Source organism: Pinus tabuliformis, chromosome 7 (assembly GCF_031772625.1).
Source record: "Pinus tabuliformis cultivar Carrire ecotype Pingquan chromosome 7, CPIR1, whole genome shotgun sequence".
Lineage (NCBI taxonomy): Eukaryota > Viridiplantae > Streptophyta > Pinopsida > Pinales > Pinaceae > Pinus > Pinus tabuliformis.
The window spans coordinates 1,798,544,434-1,798,560,955 of record NC_142293.1 but is presented as its reverse complement, the minus strand read 5'-3'; the positions used below and the strand labels follow the sequence as shown (position 1 = coordinate 1,798,560,955).

The 16,522-nt window shown below is 35.1% G+C and overlaps 1 protein-coding gene across 1 annotated transcript; it reads right to left on the bottom strand.

Annotated features, from left to right (window-relative positions):
* Positions 1 to 6,967: 6,967 nt before the first annotated feature.
* On the bottom strand, positions 6,968 to 8,643 carry LOC149255536 (protein trichome birefringence-like 14). Its single transcript, XM_089457245.1, has 3 exons — positions 8,526 to 8,643; positions 8,132 to 8,327; positions 6,968 to 7,937 (listed from the first exon to the last, which is right to left on the bottom strand). The coding sequence occupies exons 1-3, from the start codon at positions 8,641 to 8,643 to the stop codon at positions 7,073 to 7,075; spliced, it is 1,179 nt and encodes a 392-aa protein (XP_089313371.1). The 3' UTR covers positions 6,968 to 7,072.
* Positions 8,644 to 16,522: the final 7,879 nt, after the last annotated feature.

The window sequence follows — 16,522 nt, the reverse complement described above, 5'->3', positions numbered from 1 at the left end:
TAGACCTCTATGTTGTGCGTTATGTTGCAAAGCGTTGTTAAGTTCATTCGATTTATTTTAGGTTGATATTTTTAGAAGTTTGTCTTTCTGGATCACCACGAGATGTATGATACAATTCCTAAATGCAGTCTAAAGATGATAAGCAAGCTTTATATCTTTTCAACTATGAAAATCCTAGCTACAAAGGGAAAAGAAAGACACCATCTTTTCTCAAAGAGCAATCAGCACACTCTAATGCACTTTTCCTAAATCAAGCATGCAAACTATCAAGATGCAAATGCACAATGCAGGTGTTTGTTTTCCGCTTTCTTAATATTGATGCCTAAAAAGAAAGCTTTTTGTACAACTTTGAATTTTCTTTTAAATGACAAATACAAACAAGTTTACTTTTTCGAAATCAGAAAGGGTAGAAGAGAATACAACACTTTACGACTTTCGAAATGAACACTTGTTTCGACACTTAAAAGAGACAAACTCAAACCAAAAGCAAAAGTAAATGTACAATCAACTATAAACATCCAATGAACTCTCTCCTAAGATCACAATCAACAGATCTAAATCAAGGGCTACAGGATGATTATTTCACTCTTGCAAAGGAAAACTGTAAATGACGCCACAAACACATAAAAACACTCATAGTCTTTTTGTACAAAAGGAGGCAGAATTTAAGCAGAGAAAAGGAGTTATCAGACAGGTACCTATGCTGGTTACAGGCTGCAAAAATCAGAGATCAAAACAAGGCAAAACAGAGCAGAGAACCCCAGCTGCACAAGGCCTAACTGGATCAACGCACCCTCAACACAGGGGTTTTGACATTCAGCGCAGGAAGCCTTCACGGGACATGCGTTGAAATGCAGAACCTCTTCACAGGGTCTGCGCTGAAGGAGAAACGAGAGTTTCTCACTGGGTTCTGGGTCACAGTTTGCTGATTAATCTACGGTTTCAGGCCAAATAAAAGCAACAAGCAAGGTACAATCAAAGGGATTCTTTGAGGGAAGACTAAGATCTATCACAAAGGATCATCAAATCATTTGTGAGTCCATTGTTCAGATCATAGACAAATCCAGTGATTGGATCAAAGCAGCAGCTGTCTACTTTGCATCTGAGAATAGCAGATGCAGTTCGATTGTTGCTTTTGAGTCTATGAAACAAACGATGATAGAGACACAAATAAAATGACTAAACAGATCTCCCCAGCAGAGTCACCAATTTGTTGTGGGGAAAAATGCCTATGCAGGACGATCCTATCCACCTAAGGTGTGACAGTGCCTTAGCAACAAACAGAAATGGCTATTCTAGTATTCTTCCTTTATGAATTAAGAATGAAGAGAGATGGATGGAGTAACCGGTTTTTTCCGTTTGTCCCTCGATCCGGTTTCTCTTCTCTTTGAGAGTTCCCAGCTACTTGCCTTCTCGCTCGCCCAGCTTCAACAGGTCTCTGCAAGATCACAAGAAGAGAACACTACGCAAAGACATAGATTCATATTCATAACTAGTTCAGGATTAGAAATAAACTAAACATACTAATGCAATCATACATCAAAGATACATCAGTATATAGGAGAAACCAAGATAGCTTTATTGATGAATAACAAGGTTCAGGAAGAGATACAACCAAGAAGGCTCCAATCCAGCATCTCCTTCCCAACAAATGGAATTCCTATCTTCACCTCCCTTCAAAGAATTAAGCACCCAATGATTCCAGTCTCAAACCAACAACAATTCTTTGCAATAACAAAATTCCAGCCCCTAGATCTCATGGAGGAGAGATCCATATATAGATGTTTGGAGAGAGGATGAGTCAGCTTGAGATTTGACTAGTGTCCTCTCCCTCTGTCAGTTCTTGATTCCACTTGGAGGTTCTTGCTTCCACTTGGAGGTTGAGAACCTCTTACTCATCACTAGTCGAATTCACTGAGGCGAGTGTCATTGAGGAAGGTTCTGGAAGCTTCCAGGGTCTTGACACCTTGTTGAATGAACTTGCCATTTGTCAATTCCTGCTCAGCGCACCCTGGTAGTGCTTCTACCTGCGTTGCAGTGCAGGTAGCCAGTGCAAACTTTGCATTTCAGCGCAGACAACTAGTGGAGCCTCTGAATTGATCCTGAATTGACTTGTTTTTGAGCCGTTTCTGGTGGAGAACTTCTGTGAATTGCTGTGGTTTGTTAGCCTTGTTCCTCTAGGGGTAGGAACAACATGTTTAGGGACTTTGGATCCCTTATATTATGGACATTTCATGCTCAATGCTGTAAGGCACAAAAATGTCTATAACACCTATGTAGGACAAAGGACCATACATGGGCTTGATTTATCCCAACTTTTGGGTTGTAGTAGTAAAGGTATCTTAGGTCCTATCCTTCTTTTGATATTATTCCCATGAGATTTTTTTGAGGACCAAGTGTAGCTTATCTTGAATTTTGAGCAGCAAAAACATTGTTATAATATTCATCTACAATCTGAAGAACACTTAATTATAGAAGTAGAAGACTCCTTCATAGTTTGGCAGCAAGGTTTTGGGCATCCTTTGGAGAAAAATTTGAAGGGTCATTTAAAGTGAATTTGGAGCAGGCTTGAACAACATTTTGAAGTAGTTTATAGAGATATCCCTAAGGTAACTTAACACAAGCTTGAATACCTATTGTACACCTTTGCATTAATTTTGAAGCAGCATACCTTGAAGGGTGAAGACAATTTTGGAGTATTGAACTGTATCCTTTGAAGGAATCTTGAAGATACCATGAAGAATGATTGAAGGAAGACTTGGTTAGCATTTTTTTATCTCTAGAGACTAGGTTTTTGGGTAACATTTGGAGGAACCAATTGACAGTCTTGATAACATCCTTAGAGCAGACTTTGAAGAGAATTTTGGAGGACACTTTGAGAGGAAAAACCTTGAAGAAATATATTGAAGAAGTCATTGTCATGAGATGCTTCTTACTATTATCCTTGTTCCTCTATGTGTTTCTCTATCCCTTTCCCTCGTGTTACAACCAACACTATTGTAGATTCCTCTATAATTTATGTCAAAGTTTTAACCTCTACAATTTCAATTATATCTTCCCTTATTTGTGCTATAGTTATTTCTTCCTCTGGAATCACACTCTATCCCCTGTCTTCCAAATTTGATAGAAATAGGGGAATCCATACAAGGTCACCCCAAATGTGACCAACATACTCTAATTCATGCATGAAAAGAGGTAACACATTGTACATTTGGACACTGATCAATACCATATACTCGAAACTATGAATGAAAATAAATTTTGAAACTCGAAAACTTAAAATACGTTTGTGTCAGAGCATGAGAAATATAATGAAGAGGAAAATAGAACCTTTGTTGTGTTCCTTGCTACTAGCTCATATGCTTCTCGTGCCTTTGTTGTGTGCCTTGCTACTAGCTCAAATGATTCCCATGTCTTGGTTGCTCTGATCAAACCCAGGAGAGTATAAGTCCTAATTGAAAAATTACCAATTGGAAGGAATCTGGATATATAGACACTGTGAAAATTTGGCGCACTCCTGTGTATTGCTCTCCATAAAACAATTTTCAGCTAGCACCCCTGTGTTCCATGCTCCATTAAAAAAAATTCAACTCGCTAGTTCACTGGAGGAATGGTTGATCGATAACTATCCATGACGAAGTCCTTGTGGTCGAGAAAGGAGCTAGTCGCTAAAGGAATGGGATAAGCATTGTACTCCACTGGAAAACCCTTTGTCTGGGATGATAGATGTTTCGGTTGAGTGTCTGGCAAGCAAACTAGAGGCCACCACATATCAAATTGTTTAACTATGAGCCCACTATAAGAAATAAATTGAGTCATGGTCTTGCAAAATTGGACACTTTGTTAAAAAATCACATTGATATTTTCTAAGCTAAACTCTGTAACAAAATATCTTCAAAGAGTACAATTTTAAACCCATGGGATCATAACAAAAGGATGCTCCTAGATATGATCTAATGTTATGAGTCTAACAGAATTTATGGGTCACCTATCCAAGTCCCAATTAGATATTTTTGGTAATTTTCAACATCTTCATTTGGATTTTAACAAATGGTTTTCTTCTTTATTGTTTTAACATCCATAGCTTGATTCCAAAGGAGATAGAAGATCAAATAATAAGAGTAAAACTAGGACATACTTCAACTTTAGATGCATTTGTGGGAGTTAAGATTTGGTGGCATTGGCTCCAAGGAGTCTAACACATTTTTGTATGAAAAAACATGCAAATGAAATTTCTATTAGGCATTTAAGAAGAATTCTCATCTCTAAACAAGGCTCCTACATTTAATATTTAGAAATTCCTATGAAAATAGACTCCAATGCTTGATTGAGGTAATTTATAGGAGGAATAACAAAATAAACTAAAAGGGACTTATTGTTTTTGCATGTAAAAAAACCAAAGATAAAATGGGCATTCATTATAGTATCCATTAGTATTTCCTTGATGGGTGGGGCATTAGATGTGAAGCTAAATATCTTGGAATCCATTGAGAAGATATTTAAGTTTAAGAAGAAGTACAACTAGGTGGATCATGTCACCAACATCCTAAAGAAAAACTACAAATAATGTCAAAATTATATGAAGGTGATATGGTTCCCATCTCTTCTTATTTATTAGCAATGTCATAGGTCACTCTAGTGGGAGATACCTCTTTTATTAGAAAGGTCATCTCGTTCATGAGGAAATTTAAGTTCTTTTCTAGAAATAAGTTGGGCAAGACATAGTCTCCATCCCTTTGAGAAATTTTTAGAAATTGGGCTATAAAATATGTAAAGAGTATCATAAAAATAGTTAGTTCCATAGCAAGTCCATTGGCCCCTGCTCTACTTGTCACACATCTAGTTTTTTTTGGACTCAATAGAAGTATATTGTGTCAACTCAACTGACATCCATCCAAAATACTTAGCATAACAACCATATGCACTTAAAATTTTTAATGAGCTGAATCGACAAAACAACATAGTATTTTCTATTCTCGAGCTAATCCTGCTAACAATAATCTAGACAATTCTCCCCATAAATAATGGTGAGTGGGAAGATGAAAGGAGGTTAGAATTGTGTATTATACATTTCAAATTGGAATTGTCAGTTTTAGTGAGACTAACTAAAAAGAAGCTGACAGGTCCCTCAAGATATCTAACCATCAATAGAGCACAAAATATTCGAATAAACTAGATAGAGGTACTACAATATATCATCCTAGAGGAGCCCAAGATTTAGAAAAACATGTAAGAAATAACCATAAAAGAGTTAGAAAAATTAGTCATGAAGGGTAATTCAACCCAACAAAAACTAAGACAATGGATTTCATGGGCTCATCTAGCAAGTATCAAATATTAGAAGTAGTTGGGAAAGTAAGGGAATTTTTATTGAGATTGCCACATAGAAGATGTTGGGAGAACATGAAAAAGTAAAGTGAAAAACTCAATAGGAGTAAGGTATGGGTTGATCACTAAAGTTGATAGGAACATCCCCAACAACAATTACTAAAGGGTAGTCAAGTCAAATGGAGAAACAAAGGATTGGACAATGACATGCGCTAGTCGACTTGAAAGCTAACTCCCCACTAATTGAAGGAATGCGAATAGAATAAGAAATTAGTAAAAGTAGTGTAGTAATGGATAGGGGGATCCAAGCCTAGGGGATTCAAACCTAGGATGTTTCATTGGAACATACATATTCATTCGACGTAGAAACTATATAAGCACTAAAGAAGAACTACATGATTCAGATGCAATAAAGAACCTACCTCATTAATAACAATGATGGAAACAACCTAGGGAAAAATTAAAAAATAAAATAGAATGGACATCTTATTAAACATCCTGAAAACATTAAGAGAACATGTATTAGGTAAGAAGATGTTTCTCAATATTCTATATGTATGTTGATAGTATAGGGGCGTATATTTTAGAAGAAGGTTTTCAAAATTTTAAGTTATAAAAAAGTATTAGGTGTATGATAGGGTTTTTTCCCTTTTAATTAAATTGATTAATTAAAAATAGTGTCATATGAAGTGAGTTACAGGTTTTTGGACATTTGGTATTGATAAGCCATATAAAATGGGGTAAATTTCCATGGTTAAGAATCTTGTTCCATGTTATTCTAAATGTATATATGTTTAATTTAAATATTAAATTTTTTACAATAATAATATAATAATAATAAAATTATAATCTAACTACTTTTTATTATGCTTTTAATTTTAACAATTTGAAATGTATCATAAAATGCTTAAATATTTATTAGATATTGATATTTGTTGAGGTTTACCAATCATTTAATTTAGATAAGAAGTTTTAATACAGTGAAAAAATATTTAAAAAATAAACCATAAACTTTCTCATCAAATACCTTTTTTTTTGGGACTAAATTGTATTATTTCTATCGGGAATCCTTTTTAATTTCTTCAAAAATTATTTTGCTTTTAGTCATTTAAAAAAATGTTCTCATTTAAGCTCAAATTTGTTTGAAGGTTAACTAAAACATGAAAATGCACTCAAATTCCATTTGTGGAGGATTTGTGTTGATTGATAACTGTGAAAAAGATTTTAAAAAGAATATTATAAAAAGTACAACGTGCCAATGTAGAAATGGAGCACCAGTGCACTAAACACCATTGATGGAGAAAAATAATATATATATAATTAATATGACAACATAGCCCACCAAGTGGTATCAACCCAACCCTTGTGGTAGCAACAAGGTATCTGCCAATCAACTAGGATTTATTTTTTAAAGAAAAATACTGACTCAAATTTCATTATCCCACAATATGTAACTTGCCTTTTCTTCCACTAGCGAGATTACAGGGATACAATTTTCAACTGCTTTTGTGAGAAGATGAAAATCATGGCAACTGAAACATGATATCTGCTGCTAGTCCTCGCCTCGCCTTTTTCCTAGGTTGAAAGAACAATAGCCCAACAGACATATGAGGCTGTAAGAAATGTGCAGTTACTGTGATCCATTACAGGAACTCTCCATATTCATTATTTGTACATGTTGCAGTAGTTGCACTTCGATAAATCAAAGATAGAATCCCGTGCAATGGAAAACGATGCTGCAGCATCATATTTGTGCTGATAGTTTATTTGGTTGTGGAAACGAGAGCTGAGCAAAGAGGAGCTCGTTCCATGTATCAGGCACCCCTGGAAGGCACCAATGCAAACAATCCTGAGAGCCATTTTTCGATTTGAGATTGTATTTGGATAGATGTCCATCATCCCTTAACTCTGAAATCCCAGTGATATCTAAACTTTCAACTCTTGTGCTCTGGACAGCACTCTCAGCAGAAGGATCATTTCCACGGGTATGAGAACCATTGTGAATTGCAGACAACAGTTTGGTGTTATCGCAACGACCGCCCGAGTTCCAATCCCCATTAAAGAAGTGCCGAGGTGATAGGGTTCTCATGAAGACCCTTAAATTTGGATACTCATCGAACTGTTTATCAAGCCATTTCACAACACTATGGACTGTCAAATTGCGAGCACTCTTGAGGTCTCTCAGCTTCTTAACATTCTTTGGTTGTCCATTTACATACATGTGCCATCTGTTTGCTTTTAATTTTCCCCAATTCCAATGGTGCCCTGTATTCAACACTACCACATCAAATCTATAAATATTAGTATGCAGGAACCATGCTGGTCGATCAAGATGCATTGCAAAGTCGGTGGATAGGTTTCCCGGGTTTAGGGGTTCAATTTCACAGAGGCTTGCTGACCAATAATATAATATAGTTGTGTTCGTCTTTGGGAATCTGAATGCCCAACCAGCTGGCCTTACTGCACCACGGGCACGTACTAAACCATATTCGTTCCCTACATCTTGAACATCTGGACTGTCCTTTCCACCTGTAATGAGGCACATAATAGACTGAAATTGTTGCCTTCCCAACGAATCCCCAACAAATGCAAGTGTTTTGTCCTGCATTCTATATTTTATGTAGACAAAATAACCACTCATGTTTGAGTCCGGCCAACTATTAAACAAATTTACTCTCTAAAAATTGCAAATCCAATAATGTTTCACAAAACTTTCAAAATAAAAATTAGAAATGTCAATAGTATATACATACACACGTGTGTAAATAACCAGGAGAACGGAAAAAGCTTGATTATCCCCTACCTTGTAAGAAAGTGCTGCCCTTCAAAGTCGGGCATGTCACAGTTATTAGGCTGCCACTTATATTTTTCATAAGAAAAATCAAGGCGTTGGGTCAACCTGCATGCCCACATTCCTGATAACCAGCGCTTACACATCTTGCCAGAATATATTGGCCTCCTGCTATCCTGAACCCATTTTCCTTCGGTATAGTCACATACTGAAAGAAAAGCACAGAGATTGCAATTTTAATAAAAAACACTAAATGAAATCTGTGCATTTGATTCAACAGTTGATATCAACTTGCTTCAATTTCATTTTCTGCTAGGTATATTCTAATCAAATTGCAGCTGTGATTGAGGCTCTTTGAAGTTATCAGATTTGGCCTAGTGCAGCCACTATCAAGCAAGATACTAACCTCTCTTCTCAATAGTTGATGACTTTTCAACCTTTGTAGGAAGTAATTCTTCAGCGGTAATGACAGAGGAATTTTCAACTGCTGAGGATTTTTCTTTTTCATCTAAACTGGACTTCATATTATCAGCCTCCAGAGAGAACAAACCTTCAACAAGAACATCATTTTCTGAACTAGAAGGGGAAATTTCAGTCCGCAATTCTTCGGCCGGGCTAGGTGGTGATTTTTCTACTGAGAAATCTTTAGCAGCATTAGACGGAAATCTTGAGATGCTTGGCAATTCTTTAGCTGATATGGAATCAGGTTCTCCAGTTGGCGGAGATGGAGAACTTTCCATGACGGAAGGTGTGTATGAAAATGAACCTGATCAAGCAGCGGATGTTAGATATTGTTATTGGTATAAAAGATTAGAAGATATTTGATGAATGTGTTGGGGATTTATCTGTCAAAATCCCAAAAACAAAATCACAGAACACAGAGACAATGCTATGTTTCAAACACAGGATCTTTAACACAGCGGAAACCAAAAAAAATTATTTGCAGCAGACAGAGTTTTCACACACCACACATTTCTATTCATTAATAAAACTGCTGTTACAAACTATGGTTCTTCTTCTCTCACAGAGGAATTTACAAAAAAAACAAAAGACTCAGACTGCTGTGTCTGCTGTATATTCTATTTTGCTGCTGCTGCCTTTCTTTTTCATTCACGCGCTGCTGCGTTCTATATTTTCACTTCTTCGCACTGTTGTGCATTACAACACAATTTACACTGCTGTGTATTACAATTCTATTACATGGGCGCTGCTGCGTCTCCCTCTTCTCACACTAACACAAAAAAAACATTACAAATATATACATGACAACAAAAAAAACTTACTTCACATTTTCACTTACTATGCTCCGTAAAAGAAATAATTCCGGCTGAAATAAAATTAAAAACTTCACCAAAACTTACCAACCCACAGTAAATAGCATTTACTGTTTTACTGACATTTAATGCTAGCCTATACTTCACCCATTGACTTCATTTAAATCGCATCCCAGAATCCCATTTGGTCGGAACACAAAATTTGGGGCGCACACATATGATGAACTTTTGGAAATCGACGCCATTGTCATCCGATAACTCAGAAATACTTTCATTTGGTTCAGAAAAGTCATAGATCCGCATGTCCCAAAAATGACAGCCCGAAAATTAATGAAACCAATAGAGTTGAAACTTGAGTCTACTTGCCACTGAGCGATCAACGATATGCCGAAACAATCCAGATACGTTTAGAAACAAAACAAAACAAAAATAGGCAAAAGGACATGCCCAGAGGAAATACTGCTTTCTCTGCCAATTTAATGATTGAGATGGATCTTAAAGGAAAACAGTAACCAAAAGATGATTATAATTTATATTAAATGGAATGCCCAAACACAGCGCACGCAGACAAACACCTCGAGAAAAGCATCTATGTCGTATTTTAACTGTTTTATGATTAGAATTTCTTTTGGTTTGTGCTTTCTTTTGTCTTAAATTTGTTGGAAATGCAGCAGAAATTTGTGGAATTTGTTAGATTTCTAAATTGGCTGAAAACTTAATTACGATCAAAACTTAGTTGTAAATACTTTTGTATATTAAAGAATACATGTTAAATAGTAAAATATTTAAACAACACCAGTTTCAAGTTCATTCCGAGAGAAAAATTACTTTACTCTGAAAAAGGATATTAATTGAAAAAGGCTAACCTGAAAATAGCGCTTCTAACCTATTCCTCCGCAAATAGCCTGCTCGAATCAACCTCCCAACGCCTTCGTCTGTCGGAAGAACACTCAGAAATGGGGCTCCTTCTAGTCCCCAAACAATAAATGTGGTGCAAACCAATGCAATAAGCGCGAAGGAAACCTGCTTCCCTCGCAATCCCGGCAAAGATACCCCGCTCGTCATTGTCTCTGCTGTACTAGAAATTATTTGTCAATACACAAACTGGAGGACTTGAAACACTACAGATCCGTCCAAGCGAAATCTTTCTTCAGGAGATATAAATGGCGGCAGAAGTTTTACTATTTCCAGCCCTCCTTATCAGTTTCTGGACAAAAATTCACCGCTAACGGATTAAATCCCTTTTCCAGTCACAGCTGTTGGTTTCTTATAATTCGAAATTTTAAAACCTCAAGATTCTTGACAACATCAAAGCATTTGAGCCAAGCGGACCTCTCTTGTAAAGCTATAACCTTCCTGATTTCTAAATTATTAACCAGTCCCGCTAGAAATGAGCTGCAAGGCAGAAGCTCCAGCTAGATTCCAGCAATTCAAACAAATTGAAAACAAGCTTCCGGCAGTCCATTCCGTGCAAATTGGTTCCTCACCTTTCTTTACTGCGTAAAGATGTTGGAGCTGGGCCTCGCATTTGGTAACTTACTTTCCCCGAAAGGCCGGCAAACCAAATTTATACTCCTAAAATCTTTTGCCCGAGTTCATGCTCAGGTTTCTCAGCTCTGTGCCGATTATCAATGGTTATATGCCGATTTGAGAAAGCCTACCGATTTCTACGTCATTCGCTGCCTTTGACTCTTTCTTTTTAAAGTTCCAAAATATTTTTATAATATTACACAAGATTTATGACACTCAACTTCTTCATCGAGGGCACGTTTCCCCTATTTTTAGGCGAGGCGTGATATTCCTACTCAATTCTCTAACGGCTGAGAATTTCCATAAGAATCACAGAAGCTAGACATTACCACAAATAATCAGACATTACCTCAAATATCCTGGATAAATAGTAAACTAATCTCCATTCCGTCGACGTTGCAAACCCTGGCAGCTGTCGTGACTCTCACGCACTGCTTCTTTCAAGATCAAATTAAAAAACCAGAATCAAAGGAGTACTGGAGCTATGCACCTTTTCCGCTTCCATTTCACTGGTGAAAGCCAGCACGGAAAATTTCTTGCCTCCTCTCTCCGACATCCATACATCAGTACACTCATCCGAACAATGCATCCATGAGCTTAAAATACAAAGAGATAGGAAATTAAATGATTCCAACAAAGAATGTACATTTCTCAAAAGGCAGGGAGCGACAGCAATAAGAAGGCGAGGCCGCGCGGGCATTGACGTCATTACAGCGCCTGTGGGTCCACTTTCCACGATCTTTCTTATTCTTGAATTTTTATAAAAAATATAAATTCTTTAATTTCGTTGAACGTTATTAACAATATGCACTCTCTCTTAAAATAATAAAGCTTTAAAAGTTTTCCAACGCTTATGAAAATCTGTCCAATAAACTGATAACAGCAAAAAACATACAACATGCCAGATCCTCTATGGCCGACGGTAATTATTCGACGGTAGAACTCTTCAGCTAACGCCAAGTCTTCCCGTTTGAAACATTGACTGCTTCACACCGACGAATCGAGCTCGGAGCCGCAGAACGTCCAGTGTTGAATTTCGGACGACAATTCCTGTATCAAACATCTTTAAGATTGGGTAATGTGACAAATCCGACGATGAAAAATTATTATTTTTCAAATTCAGGTACTTGTACTTTTATTTGGATGCGATTCTAACTCATAATCCAAACAATTCATCAAAATTTCTATCAAATGTGTAAATGACATCACTTACAGATAAATGTATTTACTACACTGATAACCTATTCAATCAGTTTCTTTTAACGTCGGTAACCAGTCTCAAACTCACGCCATTCCTGATAAAGATTTAATATTTGAGTATTCATCGGTGGATTTCACTGCTGTGCTCGTCGACACCTGTTGCCCTGGAGGGTGAATATTCAACGCGTTCAGGTACCGTGACATGCTCACATTCCTTTCCACTGTAAAGGGGGGAAAAGATATTTAACACCAAAAAACATTGACATTTAAAAGCAGGCGTGAAGTTTAAAAAGATCCGACTGGTGTGGCTGGTCGATTTTTATTTTTTTCTCATTAAATATGAACAATATTCATAACGATCTTTTTCCGAGGAATATTTTGAATAGTTATAATAAAAAAAAAATTGTAGCATTTCTTAAAAATGGTTTGCTTAAAGTATATGAATATTTTGTAAAACTGTTACTTTAATAGACAGAACCATACTTCATACAAATCGATATTAATATTATTGAGAAATTCATGATTTTTATATTATTTAATGGCGATATTTGTTTATATCCTTAACTATAATTTTATCTTTTTAACGATACGAAAAATCTATTTATGCTTTTTAATTTTATTTAATCGCGCTGTTTAATTTTTTGTTTTTTATTGGTTAACGTTATTATGTTTCTTGTCAAACACATTGCAAGCCACTTATAATGAAGTGTTTGTTTTAATAGTTAAAGTCAAACACCTTGCGAGCATCGTGTTTTCCAAAATTAATAAAATTATAATACCCAGATTTTTTTAATAATTAAATTTTATAAAATAATTTACTTTATTAAATACTCCTCAATCAATCTTGTTAAATACTTTATTTTTATTAATACTTCCCTATCAATTTAGTTGAGAATAATCTTTTAATAATATATAATATTATATTATATTTATTATTATTGTAAATTATTGATAGAATAATAATTAAATAAGTTAGTTAGAATGTATCATCAAAATTGTTATTCCGTCACTTTATTTTAATATAATTTTTTTAGGTATGTTTTAAAATTTTATGTATTTTAATCATAATGCTAATGGAACTTTTAATATTGAAAAAAAAGATTGAAGTAAATTTTTTTCAAAGATATGTTTTAGCAAATTTTAGTCATATGTTTTTTAGATGATAAAGGGCATGTATTGGGAAGCGGATAATGTCACTTCTTCTATGGAGAGGGATTGATTCATTGTTTTACTGCTTTAATAGTCAAGACATGGCATTATATCTATGCATGTGGTTTAATGATCGTAAGTAGGTGTTCGTAATATCAAAGATGGGTCCTATGGTAGTAATGTTTGGTGCGCACTCTATAATGTGTCTCTCCACAATCCAACTTCTAGTTATTAAGGAATTTCGATCCTTCAGTATAAATGTAGGTGATCCCAACATACTAGCGGTTTACTGGGCTTTAAAGTGACTCCCTAGTTATTGTGTTTCCTCATGGGCGACTTCTTCCTCCTATCTTTTTGTTGGCTTTTCTGCACATAACTAGAGTTGTTGGCAAACTTTTGTTTTTCCCATCAGTGTTTTCAAAATTGGCTATGGTTCTAGTTTTCTAGTTTTCTCCTTCATTTCTCTTATGGGCACACCACTTTCTCATTCTTTATTTCCTTGGCTCTAGCCTTTCTACGTGATGGTGGAGCAATACAAATGCTTCATCAAAGAGATCACTACCACTATGGAGGTGGATACTAAGACTCACAGGGAGGTTTGTGGGTCTGTTTCGGCACCCATCATTCATGAGCATATCCATTAACCAATTAGGGAGTAGATAAGTGACGTTAAATCTGACTTAATGCGTGAACCCATTTGTTTATCAGATTAAGAGGTGATGGACATTGTGCTTACATGGGTACTAGACACTAGCAACACCCATGATAGACAAAATTAGAATTTGCATACCATTGATATTTATTGGCACATGAAGGCCTTTTTGGCATGGTCTTCTTGAATAGGAATGATGCTAAAGAGAAAATTCTTGTAGTTTTGGATGATTTGGCGTTGCAAATAAAAGAGATGAATGATCGACTAATGCATATCAAGGAAGTTATTCACCCTAGAATAACACCAATTCACCCTTGTCCAATAACGTAAAATTTTAGAATAGCTAAAATAATATACCATCTTCTTATATATGGTCAAAATGTAAAAAAAAATGAAAATGAAGTTTAACTCATTGTCACCAATGTTGTTGGAAAAAAATTGAGCAAATCCAAAAGCATATCATTATTTTTAATTTCAAAATTAAAAACAATATTTCATGTTTGGTTTCTGCTCCAAGTGGATCTTTAAGGCCAAATTTTTTAAATCCTCAAAATTTAGCAAAACCTATCTCAAATCATAGAGCTCGTCATTCAGAATCCAACGGTGTGAACGATACCTCAATTCGACATAGTATGAGAAAGTTATGACTCGCTGAAGTTTTTGAGATACAACTAAACAAATTGCAGGTAGGACCCACCGAGATGATACATTGCATTAATGTTATCCATATAGAAGATGACATCAACAGGGTGATGTGGCAGTATAGTTGGAAGGGAGTCAATCAAGAGACGACATGTAAAAGGTGACATCAGCAACACAGTCAATTGTATGAGGCAATTAGGTTGTGCCATTTGATGCCAAGTCAACAGCTTTCCGGATTCCTTATCAAGGCAACATTTTTCACTGTTATGACAATCGGAGGCGACCAAATTGTTTCTTGATTAATTTGTACAGTGACCTAAAAAACATTGGCAGGAAAAATGGCCATTGGAGCTATAAAAAAAAAAATGTTGGTCGGCTAACGACTAACATATTTATCACTATATGTCAAACAATGGAGAAAAAGTCGACAAAAAATGTAACGACTTGTTTGTTTTATTTTAAAATAATATATAATAGCAAGTGAGTCTGAGGATTGATCCCACGACCTCTACACCCACCAGAGTCTTAAGGCGGTCACCCTAATCGACACGTCAACTAAGAGCTTTGCTAACCTTGCCCTCTGAAACATATATAAACCCTTCAAATATTTCACAACAGAAAAGGGGTAGGCATGAAACCTTGACAACCAAATGAAATGGAACCTCACAACCTATGGAACCCCGAGCTGAACTGTGCCCTGCCTAGGTGCATTTTTCAAGAAATATTCTTAGGAATATTGGGAATATCCCTGTAGAGAATATTGCAAAGAATCTAAAAGATTCCCTAGAGCCCTAGAGGTCACCAACATAGAACATGATCGACTTTATAGTCATTTTTCATGATTTCTCACCACAAACTCAACAGTACAATCTGTTTCATTAGCAAAGGTGTGCATTTTTAGCTCATCCCCAAAATTTGGAGGTATAAGGTGTATTTTTCCATGTATTCATTTTGATTTTACTGTTGATAAATGAAGAGGGCTCCCCACTTTGAGTTGGGCCCGGAGACATAACCCACACTAGGTGAGCTTCATTATCAACTTGTTGTGTGCCTTTGATTCTCATGGTTGCACTTTATTACCACTTCTTTTATGTGATATGATTTCATGGTTACATGCTCTTTTATATACAATTATATATGGATTATTGAAGTGAAAAGATCTAGATCAATTTCTCTACACAAGCTAGAAAAATAAACATTCATAAATAATTAAAATTTAAAAATTTACAACATTTAAAATGATATACTGTATCTTCTCTATTATTACCAAAATCTAAAACTAAGAATTGAAAATAAAACTCAATTTATTTTCACCAATATTGTTTATATATATATATACTTAAACTCTATGGATTAAGTACATTTATAAACACAATAATTTATGTTAATAAATTTACATGAATAATTCTATATTAATAGATGCCTCAATTGAATTTTCTTAAAAAAACACAATAGTATGAACACACTACTTTATGGTGATAGGTATTATTTAAATAATAATAATTATTAAAGAAAAAACACTCAATCTCAAACTTGATCATCCCTCTCACCTAAAAGATTAAGCATGAAGTTCATTTTATTTTAAGATGTTTTCTATATGCAATATTAAATATGCATTTATAATGATATTTGTAATCACAATTTGATTCATCATATTTCAAATGAAGATGGATTAAATTAAACTATATTTTAAATAAATTAAATTAAATATTTAAGTAAATAACATTTTTTAGTTTTCATAATTATTTTTTTTCCATATTCTCACCACTCATCTAAATAACATTAAATATACCGTTTCAATTATATGTTTTATTATAATTATTGTTTTTATAATGTTATATTTATTGGAAATCATTTCATTCAAATGATAGGAATGAGATATCAATATTGATATTTTGGTGTATCTTCACAGGATGCTCCACCTATGGGTGTAGTAGGTGGAATATAACTTCAACA

Excerpts from the sequence above, each read along its gene's own strand:
- LOC149255536 (XM_089457245.1), bottom strand. The coding sequence starts at position 8,643 with ATGAAGTCCAGTTTAGATGAAAAAGAAAAATCCTCAGCAGTTGAAAAT. Across the intron at positions 8,328-8,525 it reads ATCAACTATTGAGAAGAGAG|TATGTGACTATACCGAAGGA; the intron begins GTTAGTATCTTG and ends CTTTTCTTTCAG. Across the intron at positions 7,938-8,131 it reads GGGCAGCACTTTCTTACAAG|AATGCAGGACAAAACACTTG; the intron begins GTAGGGGATAAT and ends CATAAAATATAG.